Source organism: Phymastichus coffea, unplaced genomic scaffold (genome assembly GCF_024137745.1).
Source record: "Phymastichus coffea isolate CEN01 unplaced genomic scaffold, Cenicafe_Pcof_1.1 PCOF00001, whole genome shotgun sequence".
Taxonomy (NCBI): Eukaryota; Metazoa; Arthropoda; class Insecta; order Hymenoptera; family Eulophidae; genus Phymastichus; species Phymastichus coffea.
The window spans coordinates 15,684,436-15,708,965 of record NW_026706812.1 but is presented as its reverse complement, the minus strand read 5'-3'; the positions used below and the strand labels follow the sequence as shown (position 1 = coordinate 15,708,965).

General features: G+C 31.1%; 1 protein-coding gene across 8 annotated transcripts in view; it reads left to right on the top strand.

Moving 5' to 3' along the window:
• The first annotated feature begins 96 nt into the window (after positions 1–96).
• LOC131675491 (trehalase) overlaps positions 97–24,530 on the top strand; it is a 52,314-nt gene continuing 27,880 nt past the window's right edge. For 3 of the 8 annotated variants that reach the window (XR_009303059.1, XM_058954500.1, XM_058954523.1), the window contains exons 1-2: positions 98–555; positions 1,943–2,120. Coding sequence is in view for 4 of the 8 variants with exons in the window: in XM_058954500.1 (XP_058810483.1) it covers positions 1,945–2,120 (176 nt within the window). In the remaining 4 variants the exon portion in view is untranslated. Of the gene's footprint in view, positions 556–1,942; positions 2,121–5,257; positions 5,587–24,530 lie in introns of those variants that run through there. The other 5 variants (XM_058954492.1, XM_058954526.1, XM_058954521.1 and 2 more) reach the window with 5 other exon arrangements.

Genomic DNA, 24,530 nt, shown 5'->3' with positions numbered 1-24,530 from the left:
TATATATAGTTATAATAACGAATATATATAAGCGTCTATATTCATTGGTTACAAGTTGCAATGTATGTACACAAGTTTAGTTCAGTATATTTTATATCCGACGTAAATCCGAATGCACAAAGCTAAGGTTAAGAAAGGACTAATCTCTCCACGTGAGCTGCAGTACCTTCATTATTTGTACAGTCTCGGCACTGAGTGTTTGTTAGCAGTTGCAGGTTGCAATCTATTCTTTCGAAAGTGACCGCTTCCAACACTTAAAAACCTGGAACTGTGGGTACCGAAAATTTGCCCTTGACTTGCATATGATTCTCAAACCTAGCGAACATCTGGTCGCCAAGTTCAGACAATGATTCTCATTGCTCGATAGTTTAAATATTGCCTGACATTTTTTTTGTCACCTTTAAGTGTACTCTTCTCATATTTTCGCTTGTGTTGCTTAACATATTTTCTATTTTCGAAACTTTTTATGATAGACCGTACGCGTGTGTGTGATCCACGGAACAGAGTTCTAATTCATCACCTTTCAACACTGTTTATAGCTGATAAGGCCGCAAGGTAATATTTTATTGTTTCTTTGTTGTATATTTGACAACTATGAAACTTTGAGTTTATTATTTTTTTATTATTTACATATTCCGACGTTGTTTATTTGTTATTATTATTATTACGTACATACAAGCCGTTATTGTCTTGGAACAGTATTATTTATGACAATAATACACATGTAAAATATGAAATTCAGCTGTATGTGTAGGAGCATACATTCATAATGTATAAATATTCTTGTTATTTTCGTGTGACACTGTGGTATCATTGAACTTTCATGATTTTTTATAATACTATCTCTACCCTGTAAATTTTATTAATTTTTTTATTTCTATATTTCTAAAGTTACTTGATATAACGTCAGATTTCATCGTTTACACCTCTTGAGAAAATATTGGAAGTTATACTAAAAATTTATATAAATTGTCAAGTGTTGATAGAATACTTGTTTAAAATTGAATTTGTAAAGTAACCTGAATAGTTAATAATAGCATATTGGAGTATTATGTTAATTGACAAATTCATTTTGTATTATACGCAGAAACTTTGAATAATTAATTGCTTCAAATTATCACTAACACAAAATTGTTAAGTCCTATTTTCATTTCTTTTCAACTGCCTTTCATGTATAAGTTATGTTTAACGAGACTGCTTATGTATTTCTTTTGAAGGATTAAATAAGTCCAATTTTTCTATGGTTTTCTATGCATATGTATAATATTAAATTAACACATGTTATTTTGCTATCTTAAATATAATAATAATACTAGTATCGATAATAAGTTATTATTACTTAATCAATATTAATTATAATAAAATAATTTGATTAAATTACTTTATTTAGGTAAATTTAAACCATAACAACTGCTGTTATTATGTAAATTTAATATTATTTAATTGTTAAATAATGGTGAAGATAGAAATCAGTATTCAAAATAACTAAAAATATTTAGTCTACTCTGTATCTCTAGTTCATAAAATATTGGTAACTTAGCAAAATAGTGAGATAAATAGAAGTAGATAAAACATAATAAATTTAACACGATTAGTCTAGTTTAATGTTAATTTCAATAAAACACTCATTGTCCATAAAATTTGAGTTAGGTATTTTGATGTATAAATTAGCTTTTCGTATAAAATACAAAAGATCCAAGGCTGAAGTTTTTTTAATTGCCCAGTATTTAAGAGAATTGATAAAAATTTCATATAGATGAAAGGTAAAATAAATGAATCAAGACTTTGAATTAGTATACCTTGAGTAAAGATATTTGCTGCAAAGGAAAAATACATTATATGGTAGTATGCATGCAGGAGTATGAAGAGAAGAGGCCAAGAAGTAGGGATTTGTGAGAAAGTGAAAAATAATTTGAATAGACGGGGTGTTTGATGTTGACAGTGATGCTGGTTGTTTGGCAAGGAGCCGCCCGTTGTTGCCTGTGTTGCAGCGGGCAGCGGATCGGCCAGTGCCACCGTTTTCGCCAGCAACAGTACCAGCAGCAGAAGCATTATAGCAACCGGCGCACATCGGATAGTCTAGCCGATAAACTCGAGCGATACCAAATCGCTAGTTACCGGTGAGTTTCTCCTATTTTCAAGCTTTTGCGTATCTAAAGTTTCTCTCCTTTATTCTTTTCATTCAACCGCACCTATGATGCATTTTCACTGTTGCCTTCGGATATTAATTTGTTAGCATCCAAATTTTCAGCTCTGTACTGCATTGCAACCATATTTAGTATCAAAACAACGTGTATATCAAAGCTTTATCAGCCCACTTGAGATCGTTGTCAAAAATATTATTATTGAAGCTTCGACATTTCGGTTTCGCAAATCAATCTTTTCTGCAGCATTCCTGACACCGTGCTAAGCTTTTAAAATTGTTCATTTAGAAACCTATTGGAATTTTTCGGACAGTTTTGTTTGCATTTCTAGTTGAACATTCAGGGGTTGACATTAAAAAAAACGAAAGTTGGGCGCGCGTTTTCCCTTAAATAAACTCATTAACGCTGACGCGCGACCGTCGACGTTTAATGTGTTTATTGCAGATGGCCATAAATTCTCCAGCAATTCGTTCGAGAATTATGAAGTTTTTTTGCATAAGACGGTAAACTTCTGGCCAACACGTGGAGAGAAAGTGCACGCCACATAATGATCTAGTTAAAGATTCCAATAGACTAATTCTCAACTATTTAGTTAATTTTGTATAATTAGTTACTAATATTCTTTTACTGCTTCTTCTGTTTTAACTTTTACAGTTACTACCATTTAATAATTCCGTCCTTAGTTTCGCGGAAAAAATATTAGTATTTTAAATAATAGTGTGTCTATATTAATGATCCACGTTTGCTCTTTAAAAGATGCTCGTGTGATGTTTATCTAATTGTTCGCATGACCTAATATTCTGACACTATTTCTCGTAAATGCTATCAATATTTTGGCAATCTTGCAATCTGAATTTTTGGATTTGATAGTTGTTTCTGCTTCTACGCACGAGATCGTCGGCAAATTTAGAAAAGACTTGAACAACGAGAATTTATAAAAGAGGGCAAGCACTGCAAATAAATCGTTACTATTCAAGAGAGCTATTTCAATCAATATATTAAAAATGAAAAGGTCTTGACATCTATACAAAAAGTATGTTGGATGGTACTGGTGTCGTGGCGAAATTGATCGTCCTCAGAAGAGGGCGCAAGGCTTGTGTGTTGTAAGTAATAAGCGGGAATTCTTCGCGCGACTGACCAATTGATCGAACGTTTTAATCATAGGAAAGTTTGCAGTGTCCTTCCGTACGTAAATTGAAGCGTATGCATGCGCAGGCGAACTTATTGCCGCGAATACCATTGCAATCAGTATCCCTGTGATAGCTTTTACGATACGGACCGGCTAGTGTCGTCACCAGTCAAGTCGTTATGTATTGTTATTCCAAAATTATTATTTGCTATAATAATTTAGCGCGATACAGTCTTATAACTGTGCGTGAGTATATTCTTACAGCTTATTGTTCTATCTCAGGTAGCTAATCAGCTTAATAAATAAATTAAAAGAGCGAGGCCACTTATTATTAAGGTCAAATAAATTTCATGTTAAAGTCAAAGTTTGATCAATTGGAAATACGAATAAAAATATCTTTATAGATTTGTATTTGGTACTAGTTTGTTAGGAAGCGTGTTCGCGTTCGTTTTAAAAGCTCAGTAACGTCTTCGATTTGACAGTGTCCATAAATTATTATTCGCTGCTAGTAAGTATAATTCGTTTGAAATTATTTTTTTATATCGACACGCGTACTCACAGGAATCATAAATGATTTTTGTTACAATTCATCAATCAATTGGACGATATGATCGATTCAAGCTCAATAACGTCTCAATATAGATGATGGCTCTTTCTTTTGCACGCGTCAAATGCCGTAATTTAAAATGGAAAACATAACTTTACAATTTTAAGCGACACTACCAATAACCTATCGAATTTTGCAACAAACTTATGGCTGGTGAATATAGATGGGGAAACTTACCACTATTTTTATGTCGCGCTCTATACCGTTCGCGTACAAATAGTGACTTTCATGTATTGCAACATTTTAAAAATCAGACACACAACCGGTCTGAAACTGTGCGCGGAAAGGTATAGGTACGTTCAGTATATACTGGCTGATAGCTCCGAAGCTCGAAAGCTTCAGTCGGTTCGAGTTTTTTCGCTCTCAAGCCTTAGAACAATTTTTGTTTTGTATATAGATGAGTAAGATTCGTAGAAAACAATTTATTTGAGAATCGATTTACTGCCGTCTATTAAAGAATCACATGAATTAATCTCAATGATTTGGGAGTTAGTGCTTCCACATTCTCCTAATAACGGTTCGCTCTCGTATGGCTAATATGAAAATAAAATGTTTATTTCGTTGAAAATCGAAATCTGTTATTTCCAGTGGTGCAAGAACTTTAGTTTTGTTTATTTAAACTTGGCGTAGGTACTGGTAGTGGCGTTTGAATTGATCACGGTTCAATTGAAGCTACAACAAGCACGTGGAAATTAATTGGACAGCTCAAACTGTTGCAATATTTCGCGTGACAGAGAAATGTGAAAAATTGTCAGTTTCTTAGGAATGAGTGCCAGTTAATATTGTCCAGTCGAGCTGATTGTAGAAGTAGAAGCGTGTTTTGCTGAACCTGTCAAGTATTTCTGATTGATTGAGAATCGAAAAACGTTCCATATCTTGGAATTGTCGATTAGAGCGGTGATAAAATGATCATGTGTATCTCTACAGTCCGTGACAAATGCGTTCGCGCGGCTTCGCCGAGAAAGTGATGATTATATGGACGTTAAACGATATCTACCTCAACGAAACAATGAAAGTCGATAAAAGTGATGACGTCGCCGAAACACGCGCGTAATTTGAGCAACCTGCAATCAGTAGAAGCATTGCATTTTTATCGAAAGCACAGGTTCTGAGATATCGACACTAGTCTAAGATAAAAAAGTAAATTAGAGAAAAATCTGACGTAACTATTATAAAAAGCTGGCGCGTTGGTGCGAAGACGGCAAAGTCGAGAGAAACACAGTACAGACAACACGGGCTGTGGGCATTGGGGAGCGAAGAAGAGAGGGAAGCCGCGAGTCGAGCGACCTATCGGCTGTGCAAGGCGCATGTAGCTGCAAGACTGTCGCACGTGCAGGCCCAGCGCGTAAGCGGCTCGGGTAGAATTGTGCCGCTTTCGGCAATCGGCCGTCGCGCGCTCCGGAGTCCGATCGGCCAGCTGCTCAGGCCTCATCATCGCCAGTCAGCGAGCGAGCGCCGTCGCGTGCGCATGGAGACAGTGACGCGCGGCTGCCTGCACTACAAGCTGTCTCGGCGCTGTCTCAACTTAGTTCCTTGCATTCGTCTGCTTACATTTTGCCGCTAGCAGATTCGTCGGGCCCGTGTTCGTCTCGCGGCGACAAATCTGTCTTATACGCGTGTGACATTGCTACGTGTGCTCGGTCGCGTGTGTACCTCTCAATTCTACGAGTCTCGGAGTCCTCGCGCAGCCTCTGCAGCCTGTCAAGGTGAGAATCTCTTGTATTGTCACGGTCATGTCGTCGCTGTATTTGCTTGCGCCATTCAAACCTTCGCTCGTGTTGCTGCGTGCGAGTCGGCTAGCACGCACTCCTCCGCTCCTCTATATCGTCGGCTTCGAATGTCAATGCTCAATGACATACCGATCGACTATTTTTCTGCGCAGATTCCCGGAAGGAGTCTACCTTCCTGAGAATGCTGCTGAAACTGTCAGCAACACACAGCCAATGACAGATCTCGAGTAAACAAATGAATGATAGCTTTTTTCTATTACAACAGAAATAAAGAGCTAGAAAGCCAGGGACACACTTACGCGTTTCAAAATCGTCCGTGAATGCAAAGTCGGCGAAAGATATGCGAAAGGTTATAACTGGCTATGCGTGCGCTCTTAGCGCGTGTTTGCGTCCATTTCGAATGCCGTAAGCCGTTTGTGCGTATTTCGCTTTTGCTCGGCTGCTGTAATACGTACAAGAACCTCTACTGTCGCACTGATCAACGTCCTATTCGTAATAGTAACATTCTCACTCAAAACAAATGTTTCCTTTCATTGTTATCGTGTATTTTGACCAACGTAGTTACAATTTTCACTCGGCCTCATACAGTCCTCAGTCAATATGCTGACGAAGGTTCAACACTAGGAACCAATGATTTTCTCATTTATTTTGAGTCACTGAATCCCAGCGTCTTAAAAAAAAATAGTACCTTTTATTTAATAGAAATTTTTCAAACAAATGAAAAGAAGCTGTTTCTTTTTTTGAGATGAAAATGTCGATTTTAAAAATATCCCCAACTTGTAAAGTATAGGTATCTTGTCATTTCTTTAGAAAATTATTTTTTGTTAACTTTTTTTATTTGTTTATCTTGAAAACATTTGATTTATTCAATAATTTCTAACTTTGGAAAATAAAACATACTTTTTTTTCAAATTATTCTACAAAATCAAACAAATAGCTCAACATTCGCGACCGTTTCGTCATACGCCTTGGCGGTCAACGAACGAAATTATATTATTTTTCGAGAACTCTAAGTTCATTTAAATTTAGCGCGGGAATCGCGAGTTATATGATTAATACAGCTAGTTTTGACCTTTGATTTTTTCTTTTCCTCATTTTATTTTTGAATTGGCAAGCAAGTGCTTGTCTTGAGGGCTTCGTTTATAACTGAAGACTGACAACTCGTCACAGCTACTGTCATTTTTTTGGCTGCCAAATATGGCGGAGTGTATGCGCGCACGTGTGTGTGCGCGCATGCGTGTGCGTGCGTATTAGCTATGTACAGTTAACGAATATTTCTTATAACCTCTTAGTCATTTATACCCTTCTGTTGGTCTATTCACGTAGTAATTTTTGTCTAAATTGAATTATTTGCAAATATTTCATTCAAATCATTTAGTTGCATATTTCTTTGGAATAATAGTGAACTTGTACGTTTCATCGGACTAAATAAAAATTCAGCTTACTTACCTTTTAAGAAAATAACAATACATAATATATAAATTACACAATAATAAATAATTCATAAACGTACATAAAAACACATGATTTTTTTAATATGGATTAGTACATTGTGCAGAATGTGCAGAAAGTTGAAAAACATCACATGATGTCTTATGTGACTTGTCATGTGAGAAATCGCATTTTTGAACGTGGTAAGCGTCACATTCAGAAAAATTAATTTCTTTTATACGCAATGAATAAAAGAACGTTGATAAATCACGTAAGAGGTCAGGTGATGTTTATTGGTTGGCTAAACGCATATACGCTGAAGCGGGTAGGTGCGCAAAAACAATATGAAACACAAGTATACGTGTTTGGCAGTGGCTGGAATGAGGTGTGCATTCTATCTTACATTGGACTTAAGGGAGGTTAGAGTGCGTATAATCGTGAAGAATATCTACTCTGAAGAAGGTTGGGCTCTATGTCTGAGAATGCGTATAATGCTAAGCTAAAATTATGCACGACGTGCATATTTTGAGGTTACGTAAGGTTTGAGGGCGTTGCAGGTTATCATTGTGAAGAAGGTTCTGGTTTTAATTAATTTTTCTTAGCGTAAACCTAGTCGTTTACTTATAACACGATCCAATTTATCCTGTAATCTACTTGAAGCCGTTACCAAATTTCTGTATCACTTACCAAATATGAGTGATGTTGCAGTGATAACAATTTGGAATCGTCCTCTTATCGCTTAAAAATCTTGTCGCGATCGCAGATTCGTGGCTATTTCGAGTCTACTTGCATGCGACTCGCTACAGTGAATCTTGATTTGAACATGGGGTAAAATTTATTAGTAATTTTATTATATTTCGAGTAAGTAATTTGTCAAGCTGAAGTATGCACAATAAGCATCTGTAAGTCATTCTTGTTTGAATTGAATTCACGAGCTTTAAAAGTTCACGAATGTTCAAACATGTTACGAATTATATACATGTTTACTGGCAATTACTGAATTTAGATAGCTCCCGGTTCGTGCAAGCATTTGCTCAGCTCGCTCTTACCTTTTGACTTTTTTCTCCAACGAGTCTTTTTAAACTTAGTTGTAACAATCAGTAGAGAGAATTTACAGAAATAACAGTACATTTTAAGACGCAAATAATTAATATTTTCATAATTATGGAACGAGCGAATCAATCGAACCAAACGTATGCATCACAGTAAAATCATTGAACTAAAATATTAGATTTGCTTTCATAATTCAATCATTGTGTACAATAAATAAGTATTGCATTCAAATTGGAATCACAACAATTTTACTTACATTTCAATATTGTTACGCAACAAAGATTAACGCATACTCCGAAAAGTCAAAATATTCATAATATTTCGTAAAATACTAGTGGTCTGCAAAAATAAATTTTCCTGTATTATTCTCAATAATTGAAAAAGTCACGTCGGATAAAAATTAATGTTTGTATAACAATATATATAAGATTGGTATGAATCCACTTCCAAGTGCCAATACGATTGCTCTGAAGAGGTACTAGCGGATCGAGCACAATTCAATTTTAAGTAAACTATCATGTATGACAAAAAATTCAGTGCCTCGATCAATTTAACGATAATTTAGTTCCATCGAATCAAAGAAAATTTAACATGAACTTGTAATGAACGCATCAACTACAGTAAAAGTTTTTATTTTTGCTGTATACTTAAATTAATATTTAAGTCAAATCAGTCAGTTTCTACTCGTAATATTACTAAAAAAATACATCTGTTACTACTTAAAACACGTTTATTTTTAATTTCGTGTTTCTGTACTTTTGCCAATTTATGAATGGTTAAAGTAATCTGTATAAAAAAATTTCTTCGTATTTTTATGAAATAATTTAGAAATTGATCTAATGCAGACTTGAAAAGCTATTGATTTTAATTTTTTCATTAGTGAAATGATTGTTATAAAAATAAATTTTTTTTTTCCTAATAGAAAACAGCACCGCTTGTATGGTTAGTTCAGCAAAATTTCCAGAGAAGGCCTGGAGCCAATGACAAATTAATTTATGTCTACAATAACATAATCACCGTTGGTATGAAACTCACATGGGAGGTAGACCAGATTATCAACCGCTTCCGCTAATGAATATACTTTGATGTATCTCCCCTCGTAGCAGTATCAGATATTTTTTAATTTATTAGCATGCATGTGCTCTAGTCTTTTCTTTAAAAATATTTTGAATCCTGTATACACAGGCGTTGTAAGTCAGTTGTATTTAGTTAATGAAAGCATTTTATAATAGGAAATTAGAAAACTTTCAAAAATGTTCTCAATAAGAAATAATGTGATGTTGAAACTTGGCCAAAAGTCATTTTTGTTCGAGTTGCAGGGACGAATATTTTTAGCTACCAAGGTTTTAGAAACGGCTTTTTACTAACAATAAGAAACATTTTTATCCCTACCATCGATTAGTTCACAAATTATCAAACCTTATGAAAGCTAATATCTTTGAAAATATATACCTTAACGAGGATGAATTTAGTTTTCATTATAAATGTACATTATTATCGAAACTTACAATAATTATGGACGGTTTCGTTGCTATTCTGTGTTCTCAACACTTGCATGTAAATATAATCTTACAAAAGTGTTCATAAAATAAGAATTTATTGAAAGCTTCTAAATTCAATTAAGGTTCGTATGCGTTGCAAGAATAAATCTTTTAGCTAAGATTAGTCAAATGTAATCTTAACAGAACTTTTTTCTATTGGCAAATATCGCACTTTTAAAGAAAGCCGTTAACTTACATATATTTAAGTAAATAACGAAACAAATAATCTAAAAACCAAACTCGATGAGGGTCGCAAATTTCTCTATTTGTTATGGAAACGAAAAACCGATCAGCATTCAGAAAAACAGTATTACCATAACAGAATTGTCCTACAACATAAAATTATATACTTTAAAAGTACTCTCATACATACATTTGAAAAAATTAACCCCTTTTCGAAATCGTATTTCATTTGCTGTAAGAGAAAATTTTTTCAAGCTATTTTAAAATAAATATCCCTTTGCGAAAATGATTTTTTGATTGTAAAATGCCGAACAGTCATATCTGCCGTTTATATAGTCATAATCATTTATAAAAATCAAATAACCAGATAAAATTTGAAATATAATTTGTTATCGATGAAAGTTTGTCCAGCTGCCAATTAAATGTGAATGACTCGTGAACAAGTAATGAATGAAGACAATAAATGTTAAGCCGCTTTTCAGCGTCAGTGTCAACGTATAAAGTTCAAAGCTGCGATGAGGAAACATGCGTGTAGCGCGGAGGCTCGACCAGGTGAAAGGCCGCAATTGGCACGTTCCTTGGCTAAGTCACTTGCCATTGGCGCGAGTCTCAGGGGCTCGACTTGTAGCGTTTCGACCTTTCATTCCTGATACGCTACAGCCTATGCCAGACGTAACGAGTCGTCGTGTGCACCTGCGGGAAGATTCCACGCGGAATCAAAATACGTACTTGTTTCACCCATAAATGCCGTCGACAATAAATATATGAATATATTTACATGAAATTTAGCAAAATATTCCAATGAGTTTCTGTATTTGGTTTAAAGAATGTGTGTAACAAGTAGATTAAGATTTATTTATGCATTCATTAGTTTATGTTTCTTGAGTCTGGTATTGGCGATAGATGTCTTGAGAAGTTTGTTTATAAATTTATTTGAGTGTTCTTAAACTCTGGTATTATATTTCGCATAAAACTTGTTAATTTCTTTTTTTTTTTTTTGCTGACGGAACCTGCTGAATTATAGGAACTGTACAATATTACCTAGGGCTTTTGATTGAAATCTATCTAGGATTTCAATATTTGAGTTTGAAGCAACACCGCATAGTTAAATGCCATAAGTCCAGATTGATTTATGTACAACTTTGTATAGCTATCCTCATTTTAATTCCAATTGTTTGCTTTTTATGAATATATATGTATGTTCTTTCCATGTAAAGCCTCTAGTCTAAGTATACTTGAATATTTTACATGATTGCTTTACAGACTGTATTTATCTTTAAGTCTAATAAGTGGACAAGTATTTCGAAGTGTAAACATCGCATGTGTTGATTTGCTTTAATTTACTACAATTATCTATAAGTTGAATTGGTGGCCTGCGATAAATTTTATATTCCATATTATTTGGTTGATTTTAACTACAATTAATTTTTTATAAATTTTTGAAAGTCTTGGTAGAAGACTTATCGGTTTATATAAAACCACCAGTTTAGTTTCTTTGACGGGTTTTGGTATTAAAATAATCTCTACTATTTTCTATTGAAAAGGAAAAGAGTATAGACGAAAGCATACACTGAAAATAATTATTATGTATCATATTGCTATTGAAATTAGCTCTTTAATAATTTTTTCTATAATATTTTAAAATTTGAATTTTTTAACTAATACGTTCTTTATTTTAACCGATGTGATTGGTATGAGTGATTTGATCTTGTTCGGTGATTATTTTTCGTTGAAGTTTGAATACTGTACATAAATGATTAGTTAACTTTGCAGTTTTTTTTCCTCGTTTGATTTGGCTCATTTACCGCAAGATTTTCTGATAAATGATATACATGTAGTTGGTCTTTCAAGTCGTTTCGTAATTTTCCATAGTGAGTAATCCGTGGCTTCTTTTAAACTCAGTGCTCTGAGATATTTGTGTTTCCTTGCATACGTTTTCTTTAAATCGTTGAATGCTTTGTTTAATTTAATTTTATCTCGATTGAATCTGGTTATCTAATATCGTTTTCAAAGTAATCAGTTTTCTTTAAATTTTTGGGCTATTTTATTGAAACCGATGTGCTGCATTTTTTTTACTATTTACAATAGTAAAAAAGTTAGAACAGTTATTAATGGCTTCATTTCAGAATAAGTCGAGTGTTTCAATACTGCTTTCTATCTTAATAGCTGATTCAAAAGGAACATTGCATGTTATGCATTCCTCAATGAAAAGAGCATATTTTTTCCAGTCAATATTTGCGTAGTTTATACAGGTTTGAATACTTCTTAGTATAGAGTAATTAATACTGGTGAATTGTCTGGTATAAAGACTATATAAAATGATACTTTAAAATATTTGTTGTTTATATCTTTTACGACTGTAAAGTCAATCAGACGCGGCAACTTCGTTTAGCATGTTTGTTTTTTGTGGGTATTGAAATTTAATTATTTTTGTGTACAATTTCATAAAGTACTCTACTTCTGAATGTTGGAATTGATGATCTTGACACTCATAATGGATGTTTTGCATAATGATCGCCTTCTGCTATAAAATGATTTCCTTTCGATAGTGTTCTAAAAAAGTCTGTCCAGTTTTCTTTTGTTATTGTTTTGTTTGGAGGACAGTAAATTTATGATACTATTATCGGGCCGTTATTATTGCTTATGATTACACTACTTGTTTATAGGTAAATTTTACAAGTGTGTATGTGAACGTAGTGATTAATTTATGTTTTGATTATAATCACAGTGCCTCTGTGTGATTTAATGTGTGGGTGATTTGTTTAGTATAGTGTATAGTGTAGTTTGATATATTAAGATAGTTCTTACTTGTAAAGTGTGCTTCTGATATTAACATGATGTCGATATTTCCTAAAATTGAAAATGTTCTTAATTAAAGGTGTCTGCATTTAGCATATCCATTCTTTGCATCAGCTGTTCCATCGTATGTTCGAGTTTATTTGAATTTTCATCGTTATTGTGGTTACTTGACTATGCCTGGGGATTTATTTATTTTGATTCTTCTGTCTAACTCTGTTCATTTTGTTTTCCCGCTACATGGACATATGTTTGTTTGATTTGACTTTGTTTATATTTATATTTAAATTACATTGAACATGATTACTGTTTTGAGTTTTTCTCTTGATCAAACACTTTAGTTGCATGCGATTTTACACATTTCACATAGACTGCACTTTGATAACATTAATTTTTTTGTATGGCCATATTCTCGACAGTTATGGCATTAAAGGCTCTCCCAACATTTGATAGTTTAAATTTGATTACTGATTTTCATAATTTTTTCGTTTTCAATTTATTTAATTGGGCTTGGCATTTTTTATTATGCATTTGACATTCTGGACTAGTTGCTGTATCTTTTACCTATTATGATTTTCCACTTTTCGGCATTTTTTTATGTGCAGGAGTAGACATCGTGTCTTCTCTCATTGTGAGTAGCCATTTTTGTCGTTACTTTGTTTTTATTACGAGGTTGAAGGATAAATTTAAATTGTCACTTTACTTGATTGGCTAATACTTTAACTTTTCGAGTAGAGTGCAACACAAACACGTCTGTTCTCCTCAAGGATCAAATGCTGACTGTTATAATGAAGATGGAACTAATATCGAACTATACTTAATATGGAGCTATGCTTGGATTTTTAATTTGCGTGTGCTTTAACGATATAGCACTGTACATTTATGTTTTTCGCTATCAAGCAGTGTCAATTCTATCAATTTAAATCATTGCCGAAGGCCAAATCCATTTTGTAGTTGCCGTTTTGTGCTTAGATCACCAAATTTTCCTCTTTTCTCAATTTATCTCAACCAAATGTAGTCTGAATATATATTAAGTTATTTAAAAATACAACTTCAATACGCTTTTCGATTCGTTATCTTTTATTCTTTCAAAAAAATTGATCAGAAATTTTCTATCGCGTAAATATGATGAATGCTATTTCAATTGCTTTTGAGTTTACCTAATATAGGACTCTACCAAAATATAATAATGAATTATAAATAAATATCACACTAATGTTTTTTTACAATCCAGTTTTGAGTTTTTATTTTCCGAATAGTCCGATATTAGCTCCACTATTTTTATATAACCGAAAAAGGAGGGTACTTTATAGTCCCCTTGTCTGGTCTACAAATCATGTTAAGTCTTGCTTCAAAATTACATTTGAAAGCTGTTGAGCGAGCGCTCATGCGTAAACCAACACATTTTTAATCAAACGTTAAAGTAGTTAACGTAAGTAGGCCCATGTTAACTTTATCTACTTTAAAAACATTTTTCTGATTATATTTTATATTATGTAGTAGATACTATTTCGTATACTATAAGGGAATTATATTGAGAATATTTTTTTTAAGTAAACGTTGTACATCGAAGTCAAGAATGTAGAGCAATAAAAGATTAGTTCAATATTGGTGACCCAATACTGTTGTTCAATACATTTGCACGTTTTAGAATCTTTTATCTTTTTGTACTATTTTAATTAACAAAAAAATTCATACTAAAATTCTTCAACTTTTGAAAAATTTGAAAATATTTGATATAACTAAACACTAAAACAAATTTATTCAAATGTTATATAATTAATATGAATATCGGAATATATGGCAGTTTTCTAATAAAATTTTTACATTATCGGCTTCTTAGTTTTTATTCATTAAATTAGTTCTATATATATGTTCGAACAGCTTATATTTTCAAAATTTGACAAGAGTGCTATTTAACATTACAAAAAAAAGATGGTAACGAACTGATGCATTTTTCGGTGGCACTGTTGACAATGTAATATATCAGGCCATCATCGTCGATCGAAGGTGAAGAACAAAAAATAGAAGAGTTGCGATAAAGATTGTTTATCTATTTCTTGTCGTTCAATTTATTGATGAAATTGAAAAGTTGATTATTCAATATACATTAAATATGATTCCCATTATTGGATATGAGATACAACCGACGATATTATTTGTTCGTAAATAAATATGCAGTTAAATTAGCATACTAATGATTTTAAAATGTTATCAATGAAGTTTGTATCGTTCGAAATTCTGTGTTATAAATTGATTAAAAGTCAAAAGTTAAATTAAAAATTAAAATCACGATAAAAAATCTAATATAATTTTTAAAAACATTATAGTTATACTAAAATCATATCTTTGACGATGTAAATAACATATTTCGATAGACATTCACGGTTGTTATTAGTACATTTACAAAAAAAATTTCTTTTTTATGTAGCGGAATGAAATCAAAATCATTATATAATATTTTATCGTGATAACCTATTTATTTATATCTTTTATTGTTTACTTTGTTTATTCAAAGCTAAACTTTTACATAGAGTAAAGTTCAATTAATTTTTCTGGCTGAGCTAATCTTTTAGTCAGTTTTTATTTTGAAATTAGTATGATCAAAACAATCAATTCATATGAAATTCATGCCAATTATACTAATTCACTTTTCCAACGTTTAATTATCTCCAAAAATCTACAGTAATCTTGTATGAGCGTATACAAGACACACACACACATACAGCAGAAAAATCGTAACTATTTTTCAGCTTCAGATAACGAATAAACTAGTTTCATTTTATCAAATTCTTTTTTTTATAAGAGGATATTGTTTTTATTTCTTATATATATAGTGTTAGGGGGTTTGTTACATTTTGGAAGCTCCTTCAAAATTAGAAAAAAATATAGCTTAAAAAGAAGTAATGAAAATATTTTTGGGTTGCACTATGTTACATTAACAGATCAGAGTTAACAAAATGTCGGTGTTGTTAATTTTGGGTTGTGGTTAAACCAACTAAGTCAATTTTTTTGTATTTAATACATATTTGTTAGGTTCGTCATTGAGTTTAATTGTAATTTGTTGAGAAACATCAAGTAGAGAATACATACAGGTAGGTTAAGAAAAATTCAGTGCAGTCGATGTCAAAATGCCTTTGAGCGAGTTAGCACAGGTTGCTCACTCAAATTTGCAATGAGTTCTCGTTAGTTTAATGACCATATATATAGTCGACGGTAGTCGAATTTTTGTAATGGATTGCCAAACACGTTGGTAATGGGAATGGGAAGATAATTAATCGTTAAGAAACATTTGTTTCTTGTCATTAACAACTTATCGCATGTAATTATTTGAAGTTAATGTATATATTTTTTATTCCAGGAAAAACATTCGGTAGAAACTTTTCCGTTTTGTTTGTATAACATTTATGCTTTATGAGCACATTTTCAGTAAAATATTCTATCATTCGCCAAATTTTATAAAAAAACAAGAGATTTTTCTGGCTACAATTGCCATAACTAGAAAAAAAAACAAAATTTTGTTAACTATTTTAAATCCGTCAAGAAAATTTTGTGATCTTATTTTCAGACTTATATTTATTTATTTTTTTGAAAAGTCTGTTAAAGTCTAGTTAACTAGTCCTGTACTTTATAAAGTATAAATAGTGTTCATTGTGATACTTTGCTTATAATTTTTTATATGGGTTACAAAGCTTTGAAAAACCATAAATCTCATTCAAACGTGTCTCTCGTTCTAAAATTGAAAAGATTTCTCAATCTTTTTCTTAATAGAGATAATCTCAATAAGAAAAAGAAGCGAGCTTAATATTCCACTGAGTATCCTATTATAAAAAATATATTTAACTTTTATTGTCAGTCTCTTAAAAAGTATGACTACAATAATTTTGAAGCTATTATGCTATTTGGAAAACGGAAGTTATTTTAAAGAAATCATCTGTACCGATATGTAGTCACAAATCATATACATGTATGTGTATGTATGTGTGTATTGTTAACACTGTCGTCAGTCGATAAGGCAGATTGCGGTTTGCGATAAGCTAAATTGTCTTTTGAATCTATCATTGTTATGATTGTCTGGATGAAAGTACTTGAATTTCACTTTGGCAGGTGGCAGCATAGTCTTGTTGGTTAGATAAGTACATGTACTTTAGATAAAAAGACAAAGATAAAATCATTAAAGTTTAAAAAAAATTGATGTTTGCTTATTTTATATAACTGTATAATCATTATATCAAATTAATTAACCATTTCATTTTGCTCTAATATTTGAAATTTAAAAGTGAAATTTAAAGGCTTAAAATAATAATTACGAATTAGATGACAAACACGATTAAAACAATCGATTTTTGTTTGCAACAGGTAATCAGCACAAAAGCCTTCAAGCAAAAGTAAGTCGACCTTCGACCTAAACTATGTGGCGCTAATGAGTAGTCGTTCTATTAATCGTCGTTAGAATATCTTACATGTAGAATTTATGATATTTTAACGACATACATTATTTTTACGAAATTTTATTTAAAATAAAGAAATAATTTAGAAATGCTCGTTTATCGATATATTATATGTCCTAAAACATCACTGAAATAAGAAATATAATAATACATATTTTATTTATCACGTATTCTTATATTAATTATTATCATTGCTTTTAATGAAATCTACACATTAGAAATTTAATAAAATTTTGCAACTAAGATTTATCTTTATACATATGAAATACAACTTATCTAATATTTTGAAGAAGACTCGTACAGCTTTTTAAAGCTACATTTATTCATATATTATATTATACGACTTATTATTACTACTACAAAAGCAGGTTAATGATAAAATAATGTGAACTTAGAATACCATAGCTTATGTTCACGAGATATCTTTTTTTTAAATTGGAAAAAATAATGAGCAAACCTAATATTTAGTTAAATATAACGTCTATTAAATTATATCAATATAGACTTTAAAGATACGATTTGGTGTCAACTAGAAAAGTCAAGAGATAAAAAATGTTCTATTTTCTATTGTAATTCAATTATATTCAATTTTGTATGGAATTAGGATTATGTTTTTTAAGCAAAAATTGATTTATCATTGAATTCTAAATTAATTCAAGCAATTGATATGAGTATAGAATTATGAGGACCTGTATAGGGTGGTTCCTATTTTGAAGTTGATTTATCCTTCTACTTCTTTTCAAAGATAATAAGAAGTTACAATAAATATTTTTTAACGAAAAGATTTATTTTGAACTATTTTTATTAATGTCAATTATTGAAGTCTTGGAAGTTATTCTCCATATTTCATTTTTTTTACTTTCTCATGGATCAATTAATTCAGTTGGTTCTGTGCTTCTTAATAAAAAAATAACAAATTATTATACGCGTTATTAATTTTGACAAAAAAATCAACAAATTATCTTACGCGTCAGTGATTTTAATAGTTAAATATTTTATTTCAAATGGGCTAGTATTCAGTCTCATCTAACTCTTGAATAAGAGTAAAAATGCGTAACCAGTTCTGCAGTATCAGTTCCCGTAATAAAGTTATTGCTAAGATATGAAACGTTTATTAAGTATTAATAAATATGTGATGTTAGTACTGTCGTTCAGGTGTTAAATACAGTCGTGGCTCCCATCACTGTCGCAAAATAATCGATGACTTAGCGAACTATGAATATTTAAAATTGATTATCGTACATCAAACGCAAAATCGATTGCATTTGTTATATTAATCCAAAAGGTAAATTTGACCAAATACTGGCCCGTTTTTAACATAGGAAATTTATGTAAGTGTCACAATCAGGATGAATCGTATCATGCCTGGTATTATAGAGCACCAATATTATACCGATTTTACACGATTAAATTATACTCAAATTTTTTAATTTTTTTTATTTAAAATAAAGCTTGATAAATTAGAAAATAAAATATTATCTGACACATCTTTCTACAGAAAAATGAACAACAGATTAATTAGCAGAAATATTTTATGTAGAATACTTTACCCAATTATTTTTGAATTGAATTTCGTGTAGAATGTTTACATACTTTAATAATATCTTCTTTTCTAATGAACACTATTTTATATTTTCCGTTCAATTAAAATAGCATTATGTTAAATAAATAAAAGTTTATGAAAATTAATAATACGTTATTTTATGATTATTCTGCTCCAATTATTAATCTAAATCTATAACAATCTTCTATCGTGTGAATAAAAATAATTATTTTGCAATTTTGGTTGTAAGAGGGAGAAAAGTAAAATGTAATGGAGAAAAAATACTTTTCATCTTTTGTACATTTGATTGTTCGCAATTTAAGCAGCAAAACTTATCAGATTGCTGAATCCGTTGAAGTTAAAGAATTTTTACAAATATTTTGAATTAAAAAATACACACACATTTTGAATATATCAATGATATGTCAACACTGTAATCATATCAAACTACTAACATTGAGAAAGATTTAGTTCGTTTTATCTACCGTAAATCTACTAAAACATCTGGATAATTTTCCAGTATACTTTATTGACACTGTGCCACACCTCATTTCTTACGCAAAACAAAAAGCCCCACGCAAAGAAAAAAGAGCAAAGCCGATAATGAGTTTGAGACACGTATCGCATCAAAATACTCGATGCGGAACCGTCCCTTTTTCTTCTATCTTTCCGTAACTAAATTCTTTTTATTATTATATCCAAATAGAAATAGTTAATAAAAATTGAAGAATATTTATACCGATACGTTACAGAACGGTGGGATAAAGCGGCGACACTATAACCATATATTAAAATATATGACATATATTGAAACCATATATTAAAATATATATAAATTATATGACAAAATATTAAAAATTACATAGATCGTATAGTAAAATATATGATAGATAATATATTAATTTTTTATAGCTTATTTTTCATAGATTTTTTATAATTTTTCTGGGATCATCACTGTAAAATTTATGAAAATGTTAAGATAATGATTCGCCTCCCGTGTAACTAGCAAATGCGATCGATAAATAACTGATTCTAATACTCTATTAATGTCGTCAAACGCGCTTCGCACGCTTATTTCTCATTTGTATTAATATTGAATTTTATGCTTGAATTAAAAATATATAAAATAGTTCTATGCTTTAACATGCTTAACATCCGTAAACATTAATTCGTAAATAAAAATCGTAAAAAAAATAGAGAATGGGCAATGTATCAAGTTCATTTCTCCTTCGTTTCTCTAAATACCTTATATTGTCAGCTGCACATGACAATTTAATTTTCTTTATTTTTTAATGTATTTATCTACGACTTGAAACTTTTTGTTAAGTTTCATTTCACATATTTTTTTAAATAAATTACTGCATCACATGAGCCAAAGTTAGATCAAAGAATTTTATTTATACAATAATCTATTGATTTATCTTTCTCTTGATCTTTAATGATGTTTATTTGAATCTAAACTTTGTAGCAGAGATATTCAATAAATATTTATATGTCCTACGAGTAAATGTAATTTAACAGCATTACAATTATCTTATCATATTATTTTAAGGTTAAACCATTGAGTGAATTTGAACGTTATTTTTTTTATTGCCTACGAAGTCTCTTACTTACTTTTTATTCACTCAATTAATGAATATAAAATTAATGTAACTCGATTTATTTATTAGCATAAATTTGTTAAATGTCAGCTGCTGTGTTAATAATGTATTATATACACTAAGTGCAAAACACGTACATATACAGGTACATACTGCCACATGATGGCCACTCACGTGTCTACTTTTCAATCAATCCGATCACGAATAAACTGTCTTCACTTTTCAGGCCATCACTTTTTTTATACAGGAAACAAGTGTTATGTCACTTCTCGTTTGTATTAATATTCAATGTCATGCTTCAATCAAATCAAAACTATTATAAAATATATTGTATAAGAAAAATAGTTCTATGCTTTGACATACTTAACATTCGTCGATATTAATTGGCAATTGAAAATCCAATTATGCAGATATTGGCAGATTTAGTTATTATTTCAAACCTAGAACCGCAGCAAATCGTTATTAGGTGTTAGCTAAGCTACAGATAACGGGCAGTGTATCAATTTCGTTTCTCTTTCTTCTATTTCTGAATAAATTTAATAATTTTTTATTAACAAAAATACTAAAACGCACAATTAGTTTCAAGTTGACTATTTTAGATTACTTTCCCATGTATAAGTTTAATGTCAAATATTTTTTTGAATAATTTTAAGTTAAAATATTTTTTTGAATAAATTACTCGACCAGATGAGATTAAGTTAGTTTACAGTAATTTATTTTATGAAATAATCTACAAGTTTGTAATTTTCTTCATTTCTAATGATGTCTATTTGAAACTAAAGTTTAGAACAAAGGTATTTAGCAAATTTATACTTACTTATATATGTCCTAAGAATAAATGTAATTGAAGAGTATTAAAATGACTTATCATTATTTTAAAGTTAGTCCGTTGAGTGAATATGGACATTATTTTCTTAATGCCTATAAAGTATACTTATTTTTTATTCACTTAATTATTTGATATAAACTGAATGCAAAACGACTCGAGATATTTATTAAAACAAATTTGTTGAATATGTATAACTGCTGCTATGCTTTATACCAATAATCCAATACACTCACATGTATACTACCATATGATGGGAATCCACGTGACTACGTTTCAGCCAATCACTCCACGAATAAACTAACTTTACTCAACAGGCTATGAATTTTTTAAGGATGTTGGGGACAGTCATGAAGAGACATGGGGTAAAGGAAAAGGGGCTTGTGCTTTAATATTAGATAGAATCAACGCTACCAATTTAACATAAATGATATACATACACTTGAGTGCATAAACACTAATCAAAATAGATTATTATGCAACAAACTATAGTTCAAGTATTTGTTAATCGATTAATTTTTTTATTTCTTATTAAATTTACAAGTGTCAAAATGAAGTAAAGATGCGGTAACGTTGCAACTGCTCAAAATTGGTTTTCTTATGTCGCCTATACCTTTTCGTATATTATACGTGTATGTGTAGCATCATATGTAGAGCATGAAAACACGAGTGCGCAGCTGCAGAACCTCAAGCGATTCTTTTGAAACTATTTTCGTTGATAATTCGTAATTTATAAAGAAAAATGTCTGATAAATACCATTGGAAAGTTCATGTCAGTAACTCAATACAGACGTATGCAGCAATGTTCAGGATGTGGAAAGAAAAAAGGTTGTACGAAAAGAAACGAGAGAAGGCGACGAGGCAATCGAATAGTTCATCTGCAATACATGTCAAAAAATATGGATTGTACTCTTTGTAACGCAAGACTAGACATAAAATATATTGAAAAAATAGTAATTCATGGACCAGCATCTATTTTTAACATAAGATATCACGAATGTTTATTTGTCAATACTCTCAAAAGTGAAGAAGAGTATGAAAATTTCGTTATCGGCTAAAAATTGTTTGCTATCAATACAAAAATAGCATTAGATATTTATTTATTCTTCAAATAACCATTCAAGCTTTTTTGTTAAAAAATCATTACTTGTACAAGTATTAGGAGTATTATGTATTTGAATTGATTTAATCAATAATTTTTTTTATAGGAAGTATATACATTAGAATTGGTCAAGCGTAGATTTCAAAATTTTTTAGAATATTAGATATATCTGCAATGGATGCTAAAACTTTCAAAAAACATGAAAGGATTATAAGGCCTATAAATGAGGCTGTTGCAAAAGAAAGTTGCTCTGAGGCTACTGCTACGGAAAGTGTACTGGCAAAAGAAAATATAGACGAATTAAAAAGGATGTCTTAAATTAAATTGTCTGAATTAAATTGTCTGAAAAGCTGTATATTTATAACAGAACAGTATGAACTATAAAAAAAACCGTCAATGCATTATATTAATGACACCTAAGTGATACAAGTTTTAACAAACTTTCTTACATCATATTTTAAATCTTATTTTTCAATCGTTTTTTTATAGTGATAGTGTTCTACGAAATTTTTTCTCGCTTATTTTTTCATATTCTAATCAATTTATATATTGCAAAATTTTATCAAATTTTTTTTCTAACTACATTTTTTATTTTTTTTTTATTATGATCAATTTTTATACTACAAGATCTCTTTGTCATGTTTTTTTCATTGTATGAGTAATAGTGCATATGAGGTCTGTCCCAAAAGTATTCGATCTACATTCATATCTTTGCGCAGAGAGATTCAGACGATCTCTGGAGAGTACGAACGTCACCAGCAACTCCTAACCTCGTCAGTAGCCCGAGACATAGATGAAACGTCCTAGTACCCGCGTAACTTGTATTTGTTTACAATGACTTTTTTGCGTTCGTTGCAATTCGTTTATTGCTAAAAATAGCAGAACGAAACGACCGGCGAATTTGCATAAAATTTTGCTTTAATCTCGGTAAAAGTTGTATGGAAACTATTGAAATGTTGCAAACAAAACAACAATCTTCGCAGTGGAAGTTTCCATCCAAGCTTCGACTGAAAAAAGCCCGTCAAAGTCGAAGCAACATCAAGTCAATACAGACCAAACAATCAACAAAGAGTACTATGTTGAAGTTTTGAAAAGATTGCGTAATACAATCAGAAGAAAACAACGGCAACTTTGGAAAATCAGTAACTAGCTTTTTCATCATGACAATGCTCCAACACTCGCATCGAAGCTTGTACAGTAGTATTTATTGAAACAATAAATACTACAAATGTTGCGCAGCTCTACCAGCCTCCATACAGTCCTGATATAATTCCCTGTGACTTTTGACTGTTTCCTCGTAAGGAACATCGATTCGACGATAGAGACTGTTGAAACTAATGCCACGAATGCACTAAAGGCGATTCCGAAGTCTGACTTTCAAGAGTTCTTTAATAAGTGGAAACATCGATATGAGCGTCTTATTCAATCAAGTGGGCAACTACTTTGAAGTATGACAAACCCCCGATGACAAATATTAATTCAAGCACTGCGAAATCGAAGTAGGCCGGATACTGTTGAGACAGACCTCATATAAGTAATGTTAAGTTAATCATGTAAATAAAAAAAATCAAATCCTAATAAATGCTTTTAAAAACATTATTTTAATAATGAATAAAACTGTAGTTAATTTATGATTATATTTTTATTTTCTTATTAGGTCTGTAGAACTACAAGATAGATTTTTGATTATGAACGTAGATTCTAATAATAATGATAAACCTCTTGTGAAAATATTTGTCTCATTTGATATGGGATGGGGTCAGAAAGGTAATGGCCGTACGTATGATAGTCTCAATGGCTACTGTGCAATAATAGCCCTGAAAACTGGTAAAGTTTTAGATTTTTGTACAAGAAACAAAAAATGCCGAATGTGTGACGTTGAACTTCATACTGGAGTGAGCAAACCTCATGACTATAGAAAGAATTTTAATGGAAGTGCAAAGACAATGAAGGCTGATGATGTTGTAGAACTAGTAACTAAAAGTAAAATATTGAAAGAGTATAATGTTCAAGTTGGAGTTTTTATCGGAGATAACGATAGTTCAAGTATATCGGCTATACAAAGCGTAATTGATTACACTATTGTAAAATATTCTGATCTGAATCATTTATACAATAATGTAGGCAGTATGCTTTACCAAATTCAATAGCAATCAGATCCAGATAAAGAACTATCAGGAGATATAAAACCTATCCTACGCTACTTTTGGTACGCCATTCATCAGAACAAAAGTGATGTTAATGCTATTGATGCTACATAGAGAAACATACTTTATCATTTATTTGACAAGCAGAGAAAAATGATGTCGGTATCGTTTTATGAAATCCATATTTGTTCGAAAGCATCGAAAAATTGTTTAATGAACGAGCAGAAAATTCGATAAAATTTGTTG